A 19,422-nucleotide genomic window follows, 5' to 3' on the forward strand; every position below is an offset into this window, starting at 1 on the left:
AGGCGTTGTCTTGACGTTAAGTTGGTGTAGGTTGTTTCTGCGGTTGTATTTTAAGTACCGCCGTGGCTTCGTAGAAGAACAAATCATTGTCATGTGGTTACCATCACGGTTACAAATTTTCCTGGAGCCCGGATATAGCTGAGTTGTTTCTGTCGAGATTTGCACTGTTTGAAGCACTACGACTCTTTGTGAGTTCACGCTTTTGCGTTAATACATAAACTGGAAACAAAGTCGGGCACATACAGCTGCATACCAAGGACGGCAAACCACGGCCCTTACTCTGCGGGTATGTGCCGCAACGATTATTAGTGTTTGATGACACGCGTGGCAGGTAATTTCTGCAACTTATGCCATGACCTGCTGTTCATCACCGTCCTCCTTCGCTTATACCTTCCTATTTTAGTTATATACGACCAGAAGGTGCCTACAGCAATATATCCCAGACTTATATAGCTCTCTGTCTCGCTCTCTGTCTCTCTCTCTTTATATATATGTATATATATATACGGCCGATAGATAGATAGATAGATAGATAGATAGATAGATAGATAGATAGATAGATAGATAGATAGATAGATAGATAGATAGATAGATAGATAGATAGATAGATAGATAGACAGACAGACAGACAGACAGACAGACAGACAGACAGATAGATAGATAGATAGATAGATAGATAGATAGATAGATAGATAGATAGATAGATAGATAGATAGATAGATAGATAGATAGATAGATAGATAGATAGATAGATAGATAGATAGATAGACAGACAGACAGACAGACAGACAGACAGACAGACAGACAGACAGACAGACAGACAGACAGATAGATAGATAGATAGATAGATAGATAGATAGATAGATAGATAGATAGATAGATAGATAGATAGATAGATAGATAGATAGATAGATAGATAGATAGATAGATAGATAGATAGATAGATAGATAGATAGATAGATAGATAGATAGATAGATAGATAGATAGATAGATAGATAGATAGATAGATAGATAGATAGATAGATAGATAGATAGATAGGAACATCAATGTTTAATTCGTTCGCTGACAAATGCGTAGCCCTTGCTATATGTTGTGTTATAATAAAGGTAGTAGAAACAATAATATTATGTGAATTATGTTTTATTATTAATTTTAATATTATTATAATTATTGGTGGCATGTTAGTAGTACCATTTGTAGTAATGGCAGAGTTTACAGTGTACTCGTGAGGACCGAGAGACAGAGGGAACCGGCAGGGAAGAGCAGATTGAAAACTGCCAGCTTCTCAGGCAAAACGCCCTGCGGCTATTCCTTCGTACGGAGGAAAAAAAACAAAGAAAAAAAGAAGTGCGAGAGAAACAGATTAGGCGCATAAAGGGGTCTTGGACAACAATACTTAAAACATGGCAATATGTCTATAATATAGAGGCCAAATTCCTTGAGATTGCGAGTGTTGGCCTCGCTCAACACTCTCTTCGAACAGCATCAGGTGCTCTTCGAATGAAGGAACCATCGATGGTGGCACGCTGAAGTTGAATGAGCTTGAATTTCTTGTTTAATAGTGACGCACCTAGCGCAAGAAAATGCAGTACCCTGGAAGCAAGAATACGCAATGCATTGTTGCAAAGAGAGCTGCGTTATCTTTCGACTTTATTGTTAAAAGTTTGGACAACACTGTGAGTGCTCAGCAATACATTATTCTTCGAACCCACATTTTACCGAAAGTATAATGTGTGATCTCACTTAAAACATTTCGAGACTGCTAGCTCTAACTTTTTTAATGATTTCTATGCCAATGGTTTGACCTCTAGGTTAAAAAATGCTTAAATTAACGCTTATTATTGCTTTACACTCTTTCTGTACTGTTACGCAAAGTAGAATATGATTTCGACAGTTCCCTGCAAAATAGGTTCCGGGGTTTGCCAGGGAGAAGAATGCATGGTTAATGAAAATTCAATCAAATAATCGAAAGAACTAAAACATTATTACACTAATGAATCGCGTGTTATAGTTACCGACATATGAAAGTATCCTAGATGAAACCACACTTTGGCGAACATATTCAGGTCAGGTAGTCATGGTTTGCAGGTATAGGCTCTCTGCTTCTTGTTCACCTGAGTGATCTTGCAGTCTGTTCCCCTGCATATAATCTTAACCACTATACAAATATGTTCTTCCAAAAAAGAACAAAGGAATTATTTGTTGTTTTTCCTACGAGCACCTCTCCAGAAACGCGGTAAAGTAACTGTGAAGCTTTCAAGTCATGCATTTCCATCAGTGCAGAGCCGTGAATGGCCTATGGATGCACAACTTCGCACATTAAGATCTCATCCGCTCCTAGTTATCATACAGGACATGACAGGACGACATATTCATCGTGACGTATCCAAAGGGTGGCATGACTTAGACACAGTGCCTCATACTCCGCATACTAACCGATGGTCATCCACCACAAACTGTTGTAGATTTCACGCTAGCGCCGCCTTATATGGAAACGATGGGTGCGGAAGCAGCCAAGAAAATGGTAAGGCCAGGTGTTCTGAAGACTCCATCTCCCGTTCAATAAGCAGCCTTATTCATCTGAAGCAAAGTATATCCACGTCACGTGCAACCCTTATGACGTTTGCGTCTCGTACGGCTACCACACGAACAGCAGGATGGCCGAAAGGAATGATGCGTCTTGACAGATTTTTCAAGTTGTTCATTGCGGGAAACGTGCACAACGGAGATTACTCCGACCACCTGATTTCTTGGTACTAGTACCGAAATGACTCCAACGTTCTCTTCTTCACGTACGAGCTACTGAAAGAAGATACTCGTTTTTGGACACACAAGATAGCTGACTTCATTAGTGAACAGTTCGAAAACAAGCTTTGCCAAGAGCCTGGCTTTCTATTTAAAGTTGTCGATGCCGCGAATTTCAAGAATATGCAGTGTTTGTTCACCAAGCAGGTGCGTACGCTTCTCAAGGATTAGTTAAACCTTAGCCCAGACAGGGCTATCAAATAAATGGAGGTTCACCGCTTAAAGACCATTAATGAAGGGAGCTTGAACAGTGATGCTGGATTTGTTTGAATGGGCATTGTTGAAGACTGGAAAGTTCGTTTTACGAACGGCCGGATTGGGAGCATGAAAGCATGCATCAACAATAAGACAACTGTGTCGAACGTCATAGATTTGTGGAAGGAATTGAAACTACCTCATCTTTTTCGAATCGGTTTGGTGCAGAAAACCTCCCACTTGAAACTGAAAGCAGTTTAGAAAACGTGCCTTACAATGTATCGTGTTGTGTAGGCGCATTCACTGGTAAACATCTGTTGTGGCAATAACGAGGATTGTGGGACATCAGTGAACAGAATAAAAAGGTATTAAAATTCAGACTTAGACACATATACATCAAAATACGGTTTACAGCTGCTCTGTAGCATGCCATAGAAACATACATATCTTTATTACTAGCGCGTGTCTACCCAAATGAAAACAAAAATTGAAAAACGGGGGACGTGTGCTGTAAGCAATGTTTTGACCAGCACATTTGTGTGTTTTTTTTTTCAAGGCGGCACCATTTCCAGTCTCGAAGTAGCAAAGCGCCGCCTTAGAGAAGACAACCCAGTTTTAGCCTTCAAGAAGTCACGTCCGCTTGTTCATACAACGGATCCAGCCTCTTGTCTACTAAGCACCTCATGTCTACGAGTTTTTAATAGCAAGCGTTCCTTTTTTCCTATATGCATTGTTGGGGATGGATGGTGGTGGTGGTAACAACTTTATTATTAACTCCGGCAAATCCGCGGCCTGGGCCTAGACCACCCCCGAGGAGAACCGGAGATCCCGTCTCCTCGCCACCTTGCGGGCTTGCTGGATGGCTCACAGTAGATCTTGCAGGTTGGAGGTGCGCCGCGCAGCCATCCACTACTCCACAGACTCATCTGGGAAGACTGCATTTTCTTCTGCTAAAACTTCCATTCCCCCAAAAATGTGCCTAAGTGACGCGTGAGTCCAGCTACACAATTTGCAAGTATAATCTGGGTAGACATCTAGGTATATCCTCCTAATATGAATGCGATTGGGGAAGGTCTGGGTTTGAAATCGCCTCTAATTTACCGCTTCCGATCAGTAGAGTTTGGGGCTTGGTGGTGGATAAATACGCCTAGACTTTTAGGGGCGAAGTTTTTTATAGCGGCACCTGTTCGTCCCTCGTAGTGGGAGTAGTAGTGTGTAACCAGTCTTACATTTTGACCTCCAAGGTGGTGCCGGTGGAAGACTTCTTTTGTACGTTGTTGAACAATAAAAATTTCGCAGCGTGCCCGTTAACTAAAAGCCGAATTCTCCTGTCTCTCATTCCCCATTATCAGCCATTGGCATGTATATTGAGCCCTATCTGACAAGAAAGGGTTGCTACGTTATACTCGCTGGGCGTAACCTCCTTGGTTTTAGATAGGTTTAGCCAGCGTTGAATGCAGTGACATGAATACAGTGAACTAGTATATACCATGAACTCGAGGTGGTTAAAGGTGGGAAGTAGACACGAAGTGCAAGCCGTAAGAAAGAGTGCGTGTGCCTCCTCTCGTTCAGTCCTTCGAATGTCCGCTGGATGGCGGTGCTTCTATATGAGGAATATATGATGAAAAGATGTGAGATGGTGGTACTTGGAGTGTTGAATAGGTGGACGAACGGACACACAGACAGATGCAAGGACGAAAGCACGGATGGCTGCACGGACGGATGGACGCATGGACGGGCGCAGGAGCGGATGCATGGATGAACGCCGGGACGGACGCACAGATGGACGTGTGGACGCACGAACAGACGCACGCACGGGCGGTCACACAGACGTACGCATGGGCGGACGGAAGCAAAAACGAATGGACGGACGGATGCTTCGCCCCACTCTCTATCATTCACTCCGTGGATATGCTGCCATTTTTTTATAAAAGTTCTTAATTTTGCAGTATTGGGTCATTCTATTCCTCTCTGACCAGACCTCCACGACATGCCCGTCCTCTGAAGAGTACTTTTCTACGCAGGCGCGGAACATGAGACCTCACGCTATGCGATCTGCCTTCCCATTGAGGTTGAGGTTGGGTGTGGGGGGTACGTGTGAGCCGGGAAACATATAATATATCGTATTCCGTCTCTTCGGAGGTTACATACATTGCTTTGACTTTAAGGATAGCCGCATCCTCTGGCGAAGTTCTGCCATGAGCGTAATTTCTGACCGCTGTCTGCGAATCACTTAGCATATATCGGCTATTGAGGCGAACTACGGCTTGTGCTGTCGCCACTTCATCCGCTACCTCAGGGTGTCTGCTGCATACACTATATGAGCTGACCAATTGTTTGTCAGTATTGAGGACTGCCGCTGCGAAAGCATGTAGATCTGCGTATTCTGACGCGTCTACGAACAGCGCTTCCTTGTGCCAACTAATAGCTTGTAGTTGAGCCCGGGCTCTGCTCCCTCTTCGACCCTGATTCAGTTCGGGGTGCATGCTCTTGGGTATGTTAGCCACACGTATCTTTTCTCTGGCTGGGTTGGGAGGAAGTTCTTATCGCCGTGCTGCTTGTGAAAGGCTATTTCCTACTTGTCCAGGATTGATTGAGCTGCTAAGGCATTTCGAGGGTGCGCCCAACGAGATCCAGCGTGTTATGCCGTCCTATTTGCTGCTAGAAAGGCACAACTTCTTGCAGTAGCAACAGTCATTCCACAACATGCATAGATGCACTCGAAAGCAGCTTCATAAAAACGCATGGCTTGTCATCGTCCGTGCCTGACAGCTTAACTGTGGAAGAGGCGGAAACAGTGAATGTTAGAGAGCTGAACTAGGTATACTATAAAAACAGGGCGTGCCAGTACGGTCATTAAAAGCATGTTAGGGCACCACGAACGCATACTGACTACTGAAGGAAGCGAGCCTACCGATTGCTGCTGTGGTCAGCCTATCACAATTCATGCCTCCTCCTGCTTGGGAGGAATACAAAAATAGCCCGGAATGGAGAAACCTTTAGCGAACCACTGTCGGTCGCCAAAAAGAGAACGTTGGTAGAGCAAGGGCACAGGGGCACGCGGGTGGTTCATGTCTTCACATTCAGCATTTACAATAAACGTAGTGAGATGAAGAGGAATGACGCGAGTTTAACCAACTATTAGCATCTGGTTTGCGACTCAGCACGCGGGGGAGGGGAAGAAAGGGCAACAAATTGGGTGAAGGGAGAGAGAAAAGGTGAGAAAAATTGCATGCGCAAGCAGGAAGTCTCCTTTTCATCTATGGGGTTCAAGCTATCGCTAGACAATCTACTTAACTGCTTCGCTCTTGCGGCAAACTGCAGATTTGTTTCGCTGCCCGTGTGACTCATATTTGAGGCGCATGTTTACAAGTTCATACAGAGTTCGCTGCAGCACCACTTGCAGTCAAGGACGTTCTTTGAGCCATTTGATAAGAAGCACGCAAAGCGGATGACTTTCGGGTGACAGGAGACTGCCAGAGAGAGAGAGAGATAAAGATACAAGGAAAGGCAGGGAGGTTAACCAGACGCACATCCGGTTTGCTACCCTGCACTGGGGAAGGGATAAAGGGGAGAAAAGAGGTTGCACAAAGATGAGAAGGTACACACAATCACGAGCACACTCGGTGAGCACACACAGTTCACAGGCGGTCGCTCAGGTTTGTTGACTTAAGGTAAAGAAGCAGTGCTTTAGTTGCTTTCTGCGCAACTGAGGCAGATGCCCAAGGTCCTAGTATCTTCCGCACACAAAATGGTCCGGAGTCAAGTTGATTCAAAACCATCCGTAGCTGGCATCACTGTGTGTCGTAGCAAGCGCAGCTGCAGAGGACGTGTTCGATGGTTTCTTCATCTCCGCAGTAGTCGCATGTAGGAGTGTCTGCCATACCAATGCGAAAGGAGTACACCTTTGTGAATGCAACACCCAACCAAAGGCGGCATAACAGTGTCGCATCGGAGCGGGAAAGTTGTGATGGTAGCTTTAGCTTTAGCGAAGGATCCAGTTCATAAAATTGACACCTTTGGAAGCTGGTAGACGACCAGAACGTGCGTGTGAGATCTCGAGCCAGCAGGTAAAGTTGTCTTGCTGCATCATTCCTTGATAGAGGAATCGGGACTACACGGGTTTCTTCATGGGCTGAGCGGGCTGCATCATCGGCTAGTTCCTTTCCGGTAATACCGATATGTCCAGGCAGCCATTGATATATAATATCATGCCCTCGTGCTAGAGCTTCATGATGGCAATGTCTTATTTCTTGTACCAGTTGGTCATGGCTCCTCCTACGCATGGCAGACTGCAAACTCTGAAGCGCTGCCTTCGAATCACAGAATATGACCCATTTTCCTGGACGTTCTTGAACTAGATATTGTAAAGCAGCCCTTATAGCAGCAAGCTCTGATGCCGTAGATGTAGTCATATGTGACAACTTAAATTTGATTGTCATTTCTGCAGCCGGAATTACAGCGGCACTTGATGAGCTGCTGGATGAGACGGACCCATCAGTGTATATCTGCGTTCGGTCTAAGTACAACTCATGTAATAATAGCAGTGTTGCTTGCTTCAATGCTACTCTGGAGTGACTGCTTTTCTTTTTGATTCCCGGAATTTCTAAACGTACTTGCGGCTGGTCGAGGCACCACAAAGGGCATGCCGTTCTCGCAGCTGGCGTATATCCTGATGGAATGCTGTTTAGGTGCTTGGCTATGACGTCTGAAAACGTAGCACGTGGTCTTCCGGAAGGTAGAAGGGCCAAGTGGTGGTCGGGGACACGGCTAGCATGTCGAATGTGCGCTCTGAGGCAATCCACAGCTATATATGTCCTGACCGGATGGTCTTTGGCAAGCATGATTGTGGCATAAGTAGAAGCGCATCGGGGCAGTCCTAGGCAGATACGCAGTGCCTGACCCTGCAAACTCTCCAATGAATGAGTATTCGATTTGCAAGTGTTATTCAGTACCGGCAAGCTGTAGCGCAATAGACCCAGAAATAGGGCCCTGTACAGCTGTAGCATGGAGGCCACAGAAGTTCCCCATGCTTTACCGCACAAGAATTTCATGATATGCACAATAGATAGCAGTCTCTTCTTCAAGTACGCACAATGTGGGCTCCACGAAAGACTTCTGTCGATTATTATGCCCAGGAAACGATGCGTCCGTGCATATTTGACACTCTGCCCATTGATGTAAACAGGGTATGGCGTCATTGGTTTGCGTGTAAACGCCATCAACGCGCACTTCACAGTTGATATATTTAGGCCTTGTTTCTGAAGGTAGGCTGTTGTGAGTGTTGCTGCCCGCTGTATTCGTGCACGCACCTGAGGGCGAGTAACTGCAGCACTCCAGAGGCAAATATCATCGGCGTATGTGGATAGGCACACCGACTTTGGCAGAACCTTCACCAGACCAATGAGGGCCACATTGAACAATGTGGGGCTTAAAACACCTCCCTGAGGTACTCCGCAGTAGGTGTAATGTTGGGCAGTTGTACCCTCATATGTTTGTACAAAGAAACCTCTGCCAGTTATATAATCTTTTATCCATTGAAACATTCGTCCACCAACGCCCATTGCTGCGAGAGAAGTGAGGATGGCATCGTGAGCTACATTATCATATGCACCCTTCACGTCAAGAAAGAGTGCCACTGATATGCGCTTGCGACTTTTTTCTTGTTGAACAAATGTCGACAAATCAAGGACGCAGTCAATGGAGGAGCGGCCCCGACGAAGGCCTGCCATGCAAGAAGGGTATTTGGTGTATCGTTCCAAGTACCACTCGAGACGAAATAGAACCATCCTTTCCATCACTTTTCCGAGGCAGCTTGCGAGGGCAATAGGGCGATACGCTGTCAAGTCCAATGGTGATTTTCCCGATTTCAAAAGTGGTATTAATCGACTAATTTTCCATTCTCGGGGAACACTGCCGCTGAGCCAGGAGTTGTTGAAGCATGTTAAAAGTTCTTTTCTAGCTTTCTGTCCAAGGTGTCCCAACGCACTATAAGTAATACCATCAGGACCTGGCGATGACATGCGCTTAGAAGCGACTAACGCACCTTCCAGTTCTTCCATGGTGAACGGAATGTCCATTTCTGGTAATCGCGTCTCAGGAACGATCACGGCGTCGATGCTCTCGTTCACAATATTCCCGGCAACTCTCGTGCAAAATTCTTCAGCCACCTCGAGTTCTGTTTTTCCCTGATGGAGTGCCAAAGCTTTAAAAGGGTGCCGTTGTTGTGCAGAGGAGCGAAGACCACGAACTGTTCTCCAGATATATGACAGCGGTTTATGAGGGTCTAGAGATTCGCAGAATGCTTTCCAGCGTTCGCTCTCCAGTTTGTAAATGCGTCGTTGAATCTTTTTCTGGAGCCGCCTTGCTTCCCTCAGATCGTAAATTGATCTTGTGCGTCTGTATCGTCGTTCTGCACGCCTTCGTATAGCTCGTAATTTTTCCAGTTCGATGTCAAACTGTGTAACTTTAGACGAAAATGGTAATTTACATTTGGACGCTTGCATAGCTTCCACTATGGTATTTTCCAGGCTGCAGGCGAGGCCTTCTTGGCAAGCGTTCTCAACACGCGATGCAAACATCGACCAGTCAGTGCCAATTGCAACACCGGAAGAGAAATTTTTTACGATACCATCGATCGTGACGTAGGTGGGTATGTGATCACTCCCATGAGTCTCAATATCGCAAAACCACTTAACTTTGTGAGAGAAGCACCGTGACACCAATGTCAGGTCAAGGCAACTGCCATACGTGAGACCCCGCAGATATGTGGGGGTACCATCGTTCATGATGGAAAGGTCGTAATCGGAAGCAAATGTAACAATGTTCCGGCCCCTGGCATTCATCCTAGTGCTCCCCCAAAGCATGTGATGGGCGTTGAAGTCACCGGTTATGATCGAAGGCCCATCGGTTCTCATTAAGATGTCTTTTAATCTGTCGCAGTCAAATCGCGATGACGGAGATATATATCCACCAATAAGCGTGAACGAAACTGCATTCTTCTTCACACGAAGACACACGTACTGATTGTCGTCATTTGAACTTATTGGGTGCGAAAGATAAGTCAAGTCTGTGCGAATGTAAACAATTACTTTGCTACGTTCTTCGCAAGCGGCTGAACAAAAAGCTTCATAACCGGACAATCTATAAGGCGTTGACACGTTTGGTTCACATATGACAAGTATAGGGAATTGATTGGCCCGAACAAATTGGCGCAAGTCCGAGATACGGGACTTCATGCCTCTGGCATTCCACTGAAAAATCGACGCACTTTTAACTTCAGTGCGGAAGTGGAGATTTTGTTGAGCCATTGTGCTTATACGAAGTTAGCAAGAACTGGATTCAGTACATCCAGTATTTGCAGTGCACTCTTAGCAGACGGAGATTGTATGCTGCTCAGTAGCGTGCGAATCGTGGCAATTAATGATTGCACGATTGCAGCCACTTGCCTGTCTTGGTTGGAAAGATCTCGAACCGGGACGATTGCAGTCACTTGCCTGTCTTGGTTGGAAAGATCTCGAACCGGGAGCGTGGACTGGCCGTCATGAAGCTCCTTCGGTTCGCTTGATGCTGCTTCCCTTGGAAGTGCAGGCCACTCTGTCGCAGTCAGGGTATGCTCACTGGCTTTGTCCTTTACAGCCTTTCCCGCGGCATGTGGTCTGGGAGGCAAAGGAGGTGGATCTGATGAGGGATCACGCAATCGTGTCGAGGGGGTAGCGGGCGTCCTCGAAGACCGACGTCGACGTGAACGACGCCTTCTGACTTTAGCTGCGGCTTCTCGGTGAGATGAGTGATCGCGCACCATCTCCTTCAAGATGGCAATTTCCTTCTGAATCCGCGGGCAGTCCTTCGATGTGGCTTCATGGGATCCATTGCAATTAGAGCATTTCTTGACGGTTGCGACGCACTTATCCGCTTCATGGTGCTCGGCGCAGCGGTGGCATACCACCGAATTCTCGCAGACGCTGCTCACATGTCCAAGTTTCATGCATTTACGGCACTGGAGAGGCTTTGGAATGAAAGGCCGCACAGCATGTCTGAAGTACCCCACCTTCACATGAGAGGGGAGTGATGTGCTCTTAAACGCAATCTTCACACAGCGAGACTTGCCTAGCCGGGTGACATCAACAATTGGAGTATCAGTTGTTGACTTGACAAGAAGCTGTAAGTCCTTATTGGAAATAGCGACATCAATGTCGTAGATCACGCCGGTTACTACATCACATCCCAAGGGAACATGAGAGCGCACCTGGTTGCCGTCCAAGTCAGTTACACTGCGCAGAATGCCCAACGCACTTGCGTGCAAAACGTCCACAGCCAGTATATTCTTTCTGGCGTTCACTCTTATGTCCGTGATCTCATTTGGCACGAGCGTTTCCAGAGACCTCGACACAGACTGTCTGTTAAGGCGTTTCATGCTGACGGTAGGAAGTGCCGGCAGAAACAGGATGGTATAAATGTTCGATTTTGGCGCTTCACTCACAGTTTGAATAGTTGAGGATGAGGATGTCCTCATGTTCCTTCTCTTCGCCTTGCGGCTCAGCACAGGTTGGAAACCGTCATCTGAGAAGTCCTCACTGCTGAGATAGTAAGCATGAGTATCTTCACTGTCGCTGTCGCTCGCTTGTCCCATCCGCAATAGCAACACCTAACAAATATATAGTGATATTGACGCATAACACACCAGGATTTATCAGCAAACTTGGTGAGTCATGTCCAAGTAAAATGAGTCGTCTTATCTAAAGATAAAAAGAGGAGACTGCCAGATGGACAAGCAATCTTTAATAGGTCAAGTGGCGGAGACTTTGGCTGCAGTAGTCAACTCGTAAGCATAGATAGTGCTTGAAACTTTCAATGAAAATGATGAAAAGTAAAGTATACATTTTGAGGTTATAGTAAACTGAGCAGTGCCCTCGTGCATTTTGAAAGCTAGCGTAAGCTTATGAATTATTACCATAAGTACTCTCATTAGAACAGTAAAATAATTATGAAAGAATGAGCGTAAACAAAGGGCTGACTAGAAATTTTCGGATGCCAAAAAGACCTTTAAAAACCAACGCGCCGACAATTACAGATATTCCTAGCGAGGTACACGTCCACCCAAGTCAAGGGGGAAAAAAGGACAACTCCGCAACAACTGCGTCACGCTACTACCTTTCATGATTTCAGCCAACATGTAGTTTCGTAAACTAAAATGCACGGATTTTTAGACGCAATGCAATCACAAGCGAGCGCACTATATGGCCATCCATCACAAAAATACGATCCAACAGCTCAGCGAGTTTGCCTGCCGGCCTGCCCTTACGTGACCTTCCATGCCATAGGCAGCGTCACCTGGTATACATCCGCGATATTCCGCCAAATGTTCCATTGATATGACTACGTAGGTGCTCCACTACAAAATCTTTCGCATTGAATTTCATCACTCTCATCATTGTGCTTGACGTCATTTAGAAGGCATTCTTTCTTGATAGGCTTGTTATCTCATGGGAATAGCGGGTTGATAGCAGTAATTATTTATGTGGTTTCACTTTCCAAAACAATGGGAACATTTCGTAGCTATGGGTTCCTTACTGTGCACCTGAATTCAAATGCAGGAGACTAAAGCATTTTCGCCTCCATAAAAATCACAGCCGCCGGCGTGTGGCGTTGATCCAATGAACTAAAGACTACAGAGGTAGATAGCCGTACCCAGTAGACCACCGTGGAAAGTGATGAGTTGGTTCCGCCAAAATATTAGTCTTGAAGGTGTAGCATGCAGCAACGCCACGTACATGGCTCCCTATAAGTGCTACTATTTACTTTAGATAAGACGACTCATTTTACTTGGACATGACTCACCAAGTTTGCTGATAAATCCTGGTGTGTTATGCGTCAATATCACTATATATTTTTTAGGTGTTGCTATTGCGAAATAGAGGGCTCATAAAATTTAGGCTATCTTCTGTTCAATAGGGAGGTCTTGAATAGGGGCCGCAAAAGTGTGCGGTCCCAAAGCACTTGGCTTACTTATGCACGCTTTGGGTCAAGCAGGAGCGCAAAGTTTTTGAATAGGGTCCGCGGCGCTTTGGATACTCACCAAATTCTTGGTCATGTAACTTAAGTGGGCGCCATTATGTCTGTCTGAACCAATACTGCATCTGGAGAAGGCTCTGGGACTCCCGCTCAATTCGAGAAATAGCGTTCCCAACCCAAAACGTAAACGTGGCTTGGGTTTTTCGCGTGCACAGTGGCCTTGACGCTATTTATTTTGGGCCTCCAACTTTTGGGGCCTTGAATTGAAAACTTCCTATTAATATGCACGGGCCTCTAGTGATTCCGTTTCATGCAACAGGCGCACGGACTGGATCAAACCCACAACTTTCACTTCAGCAGCAGACCACTAAAACCACTATACCATCATGCAAATTTTGAGTTGTCGACACTAACACACCTATTGTGTAAGGTATAATGATTAGAGAAGATACTTCACAAATTATACTGTGAAATATTAGCAGAACTGTATCTTAATCAGCTGAACTTGAATGGCCCATCAAGGGATTCGGTTACTTAACCGTCTTGTCGTTTGGAATATATCGTAGCACACACTAATGAAAGAAACTTTACGAGGGCATGAGGAATATTTTGTGACGCATGATGTTATTCTTCAGGTTCTCTTGAGTATTCTCTAATGGTTGATTTTATGATGTTGGCTTAATTTTACTGCTGACAGAATGTATACTTGTAGCAAAGTAAAGTGCCACAGTCATACAAATTGGTTAGAATATACTTGCTTGTAACAGGTGTGTCAACCAGACCTGAACTCGCTGAGAGCCATGCAATGTATAAAACTTTCTGTACATCGTTCATACAAATACTGCGATATGAAGCCCATCGAGATAAAACAACGTCAATGTCAACATCAACACAGCGCGCTAAAAAACAGCTATGAAGTAAAAAAAAAGGCCTCATGCCCAACAAGTGGCGTTTAGACAAGTGCACACCTGCACTAAGCGATACGTGATTAATAAATACGTGTTCTGAGGTAGCTCTAACACTGAAGCGCATAATGTGCACTTACACAAAGCGAACCTGAGTCTGAGAGAAAAGCCATAATGTTGGTGGCGAATGCACCGTATAGACTCTCGACGGCCAAGTTCCTATAGAATATCCTCTCACAATGCACACGTGGTAGCAAAACGTGCTGCAATAGGTGAAAAAAAAAATTTGAGCATCCGTCATTTCCAATTGATGTGTTGCGGCAGATTGATAATGCACGCATCAATTCAAAGGTGCAATTGGCATCCATATTTGAAGATATATGCACAGCGCACGCAGCCCTTGCATCGATTCAAGGGAAAAATTATTGAAAACAACGGTGCCTCGTGTCCAGAAATTGCCATACTGAGTGGCATAAAACATTTCGCTGCTCACTCGGTAGAAATTTATGACCACCATCTACGACTTGATAACTGCGCGGCTGAACAACCAAAAAGTCATATGGTTCTATAGGCGTTCTCTATACCACAATCTTCACCAAAAACTGAGGAGGTGGACCCCTAACTGCGTAGTTTGTCATCTTATCCAAAAACCAAATAGAGTTTTCCTAAAAACATTTTCTATCGCCTCGTTTTCTGATGTATAAACGCTTCCCTAAGGCTTTCTTTATCACTCTTCCACTGTTCGTGGTGTCTCAAAAAGCGACAAGCCGGGCCTGTGTGCGACAGATGATAGCGGTCTGACCCAGCGAGAGTGTTTCGTGGTCCTCCCACTTTTCGGTGCCGCCGTTTGTCAGGAGTCAGTCTGTCGTGTTGTGTAGGGTGTTTTGCTTTCGTTTTCACTGTGGCTATCACGTGACAAGAAAGAGAGAGAGAGCGAGTGTAACTTTATTGTAGTTTAGTGCAGACGCTGACATTGCTTCACGCCACCCGCCCTAGAGCAATATAAGAAGGAATGTCTCAGTTGCCCGCTTTTTCGCACTTGATGAATGCCTCTCACGCATGAACGGACACAGTACGCGCCCTAAAATACGCCCCAAGTACAGCTCGAACAACACACAGCTCCGAAAACTGACTATTGCTGGGAAGTATACGCCAAGCATTCAGGAAGAATGACTGGAATGTAGAGTTCCACTTCGAACCTCCGAAGAATATCTTTTGCACGGTAAGTACCAAGCTTTATATCAAACGCGCATATTTACCAGTGATTCTATGACAAACATCAAAACATGCTGTGATACGGAAATTTGGTGTCAAAAGGATGTTGAGTGTTCTTCCACGGTGCTATTCCCCAGATTACAAGTTTTAAAGCACGCTTGTTAATGGGTTTAGAAACACCAAATATTCTGAAGGTTTATTTTAGATGCGCACATCTACAATGCTGATCCGTTCATATCAAACAATGCACACTAATGTGTTGTCCACTCCAGGCACGCTGAGTAGGAATTGGTGAAAAATGCTCCCCCGATCAAGACACATATTTCATGCAATGTGTGAACAAGCAAGGTAAAAATATCAGAACACTTACCACTTCGCAGTTCGGACACGTTGGTTCGGTTTTCGCGTGATTGTCACCTTTTTTTCCCACATGTGGGTTTAGGTTACTCTTTAGTGACAATTAATCGATCGCGTTGTGTAATCGCTCGCGTTGGATGGTGTCTTTCGTGCGATGCACTTCATTTCTAGTCTCTACACATTAAGCAAAGCGGTCTCTCTTCTATTTTTGTAGCATGTAAAAATTTGAGACAAACGAAAGCAAAAAAAAAAAACGTTGGTGAATCTAGCGAGCTTAGTATAAATTGAAAGCAAGACTATACGTATATTGAGGTGGCAGTAAATGTCAAGTGGGTGAATATTACAGCTGCATGTTCCAAATGGGCTGCATAGACAAACCGCGGACCAGTCGAGAAAAATATATGCAAGTTCATTTTTTGTTATGTTTTACTAAGCTTCAGTAGCCTTTGAACCCTTGATATTTGATAAACAATGCATTAGTAGGATCCTTTGCTTCGATTTCAGCTGTGCACCTTGCAAGAATGTCTGGATTATACTTACCTAAGAATCAGCAACTATATATTGCTGAAGGAACATTCCTCCTGCTTAGCATATTGCTTTAAACGATATACTGAATTCAGTTTCAAACTGAGGTTATACCCGAAAAGACTTCGCAGGAACGTAGTCCTCGACACAGTTACTAGGACCATGTATGCAATTACTGCTTTTGTCGTTTATCGTTCTACGCTTCGTGGTGCAGCTTTCTTAGTTTAAAATGTTGTAGTGCTTCACTTTGCAGTAGTTAGAAGTGACTTATGGACACGTTCTTATTGCAGTCCAACATTGCTTCCGGGACAGGTGTCAAGCAACTTTGCATGAGAAATGGAAGTCGGAGAGCTCCGATTCATCGACGGCCTATGCATCCGCTCGTTCTTCCCCGAAGCACTGATCAGGTCAGCCATGACTTACAGTCCTCGCCCCGACGACGTCTTCGTCGTTTCTTACCCAAAGTGCGGCACAACGTGGACGCAGTATCTAATACTCAGCATCTTCACGGACGGCGAACCCCCGACGAAACTCGAAGACTTCATGCTCGCCTCTCCCTACCTGGAAATGATGGGCGCGGAGGCGGCGGAGAAAATGCCCAGACCGGGACTCCTGAAAACGCACCTGCCCTTCGAGACGCAACCTTACTCTACGAAGGCAAAGTACATCTACGTCGCAAGCAACCCGTACGACGTTTGTGTGTCATACTACTACTTCCTAAAGAGCATGACTCCGAAGAGAGTCAAGGATGTATCGTTCTCGAAGTTCCACCAGCTGTTCGTGTCCGGTAGTGTCTCGTATGGCGACTACTTCGACCATTTGCTTTCTTGGTACAAGCACCGCCACGACAATAACGTTCTATTTCTTACCTACGAGCAGATGAAGAAGGAACCTGAGTATTGGACTTTGAAGATCGCAGATTTCCTTGATCCCGACAACGCGGACCGCATGCGAGAGGACCCCGTTTTGCTTAAAACTGTGCTCGACGCAACGATGTTGAAGAAGATGAAGGAAGTATTCAACGGCAAGATGTATACCGTAATAGATCGTCTGCTGAACCTGCCCCCTCATAGGACCATAAAATCGATGGAAGTCTACCGGAGTAAGGTGGCACACCGAGAACCGATGCACGAAGACAGCGGCTTTGTTCGCAAGGGCATCGTTGGTGACTGGAAAGCGCATTTCACCAATGACCAAATAAAGAAAACGAAGGCATGGATTGCAAGGAAAACCGCCGACTCTGATGTAATGCAGCTGTGGCGAGACCTCCGCCTGCCATGAGAGCTGCGAAGCGCATAACTGTACAGCTGCAGGCACCTACACCGCACTGCCACCAGATGTCACCACAGTGCTGCGACTTTGACCGTGGTCGTAAAAGCCAGTGCCGCGTCGTATCATCTAAGTGCAATAGTACCACTTTACTCAGAGAGAATTTCAACGCTGAAAAAACTCCTTTCTCACTTTGAATCTGTCAGTGAATTTGTTACTTCAAGAACAAAGTAAATGAGGGTGAGCATCCTGTGAGCACCCTCATGGTCATTTCATTCAAACATACTGGTAAAGTGGTCGAAAAGTGACTAAAAGTTACCTTGTAAACATCAAAGGCAAAAAAGCATCAATATATTTAACATAACGCCATTAGTATGGCTGTAAGATAACTACTTCCTACCGGTTTTTAGTTTCATTTCCAAATAACGCTTTGCACGGACTCCACGGGTATTTGGATCCTTCTAAAACGTTCATGAAATTTCGTGGCCTGCAAATATATGCTTCCTAATTTCAAATAAAACTGAGTGTTAGCATTTGTTTGTAATTACAAACGTTATTTCCATTATGTACTGAACTCCCAAATTTATTGCCCTACAGCTGAAACTGCTACACGATTTTTTTTTATTCCGAGCTTGGCTACGGAGCTGTCATGTGGGGAACAACTACCAAAGCTATAGCTATATGAAGTCATGGCTCTGAGGAAATAGTTATCCAACTTTAAACAACAACAAAGAAATTCTGAAAACTTAGGTAGAGCATCTTTATTTGAAAGATGCTATATGCTTTGTGGTGCTGAAGGTTGGTTCATGAAAGTATTGCAACGCACATGCAGCAAAATGTTGTGTGAGTGAAATGAAGCAGCTAGACAACATCATTATCATATCCGAGGAAACCTACGCTCCTCACAACAAGAATAATTTCTGAGAAACATATTTACCGACAAAACTACTCACACCTTCAACAAATTAGAAAATAAGCTTAATTTTTGTTGTAACAAAAGAGATTTCATCATAAAAGTTTTAAAGTTACTGATGTAGCGAAATATAAAATTCGATACAACTTAACAGTAATGTTACAGACAATTATTGTAGTAGAGCGATGGACAATTTTATTGTATGTATTCTGTAAACCATACCAATATTACGTTTCACATGTTTGATATTGTTCAAGTCTGTTTTTCCCAGAGTGCTGTGCATGTCGACATGTTAGTGCGAGCTATTTTGTACATTCAAGTCCTTATTTAATATAACGTCATGTTTTTATTGTGACTGTTTTCTGTGGTCTATGATGAATTTGATGCCAAAAAATGTGCCATTCTTGTAAATCAGAACTCAGTTATGTAATGTTCTACAACTATGGGTACCCTGCAAAATGTCTACAAAGATGTAGCGCCTTCCGTTAAGAACTACGACATTTGTCACAGCATCCTTTTGTGCCTGGTACTGGAACAATAAAACAGTTTTTGAAACTGAGTTGCAAAAAAGTGGACTGGGTTGGTTCATCAATGATTTTTTCCACAAAACCAATTGAATCTACACTTGTTCAGTGAGACTAAGCCCGTTGTCTGTTATATAGTTCACAACGAACACTATTCACATAGAATACACATCACGTTTCCTTACCTTTCATCCATGCTTATTTTTTTTCTTATCTCCTCGACTGGTTCTTCACCACTTTTTTTTCGCACCGAGTAACATTTAACTCATCTTCACACTTCAGTTTATTATTCCTAATAGTGCACCTTTGCTGGATTGTGCCCACCGAGAAACAGCTTTGTAACATTCGTCCAATACAGCGTCATTTTTTACATTTGGCATTAGGAAAAAACGGTGAATTCTGCTTTCAAGTTTCAAGTGGATGAGCACGAGATTTGGAAGTGGCGAAAATTGCTTGGGTGCATTCGGCAAACACTTCTGCGACACGCAGTTGCAAACGTACGCTGTATAAACGAAATGGGATGAATTGGCGTGTTAAAACTTCACAGACACACCCGGAAGCTAGCTGCATCGCAGTTAACTACACCCTCGCGCTGAGAGCCGCGACGGCGCCGGCCAGCGTCCATGCGCCACGTTGTGGCTAAACAAGTTCACTCCCTTTTCATGGCGTATAATGGAAGTACGCAGGCTTTACTTCGT

The 19,422-nt window shown here is 44.7% G+C and overlaps 1 protein-coding gene across 2 annotated transcripts; it reads left to right on the forward strand.

The window, feature by feature from the left end:
* Window positions 1–14,941: 14,941 nt before the first annotated feature.
* Window positions 14,942–18,775, forward strand: LOC142764937 (sulfotransferase 1 family member D1-like). 2 transcript variants are annotated; one of them, XM_075865474.1, is made up of 2 exons: window positions 14,942–15,143; window positions 16,309–18,775. In XM_075865474.1, exon 2 carries the CDS (start codon window positions 16,355–16,357, stop codon window positions 17,297–17,299), a length of 945 nt encoding a protein of 314 aa, XP_075721589.1. In that variant the 5' UTR covers window positions 14,942–15,143; window positions 16,309–16,354; the 3' UTR covers window positions 17,300–18,775. The 2 variants fall into 2 exon arrangements, with proteins under 2 accessions (XP_075721589.1, XP_075721590.1); XM_075865475.1 differs by having other exon boundaries at window positions 16,331–18,775.
* The last annotated feature ends 647 nt before the right edge of the window (window positions 18,776–19,422 follow it).

This window comes from Rhipicephalus microplus, chromosome 6 (assembly GCF_043290135.1).
Source record: "Rhipicephalus microplus isolate Deutch F79 chromosome 6, USDA_Rmic, whole genome shotgun sequence".
In the NCBI taxonomy this organism is placed as follows: Eukaryota; Metazoa; Arthropoda; class Arachnida; order Ixodida; family Ixodidae; genus Rhipicephalus; species Rhipicephalus microplus.

Excerpts from the sequence above, each read along its gene's own strand:
- LOC142764937 (XM_075865474.1), top strand. The coding sequence starts at position 16,355 with ATGGAAGTCGGAGAGCTCCGATTCATCGACGGCCTATGCATCCGCTCG.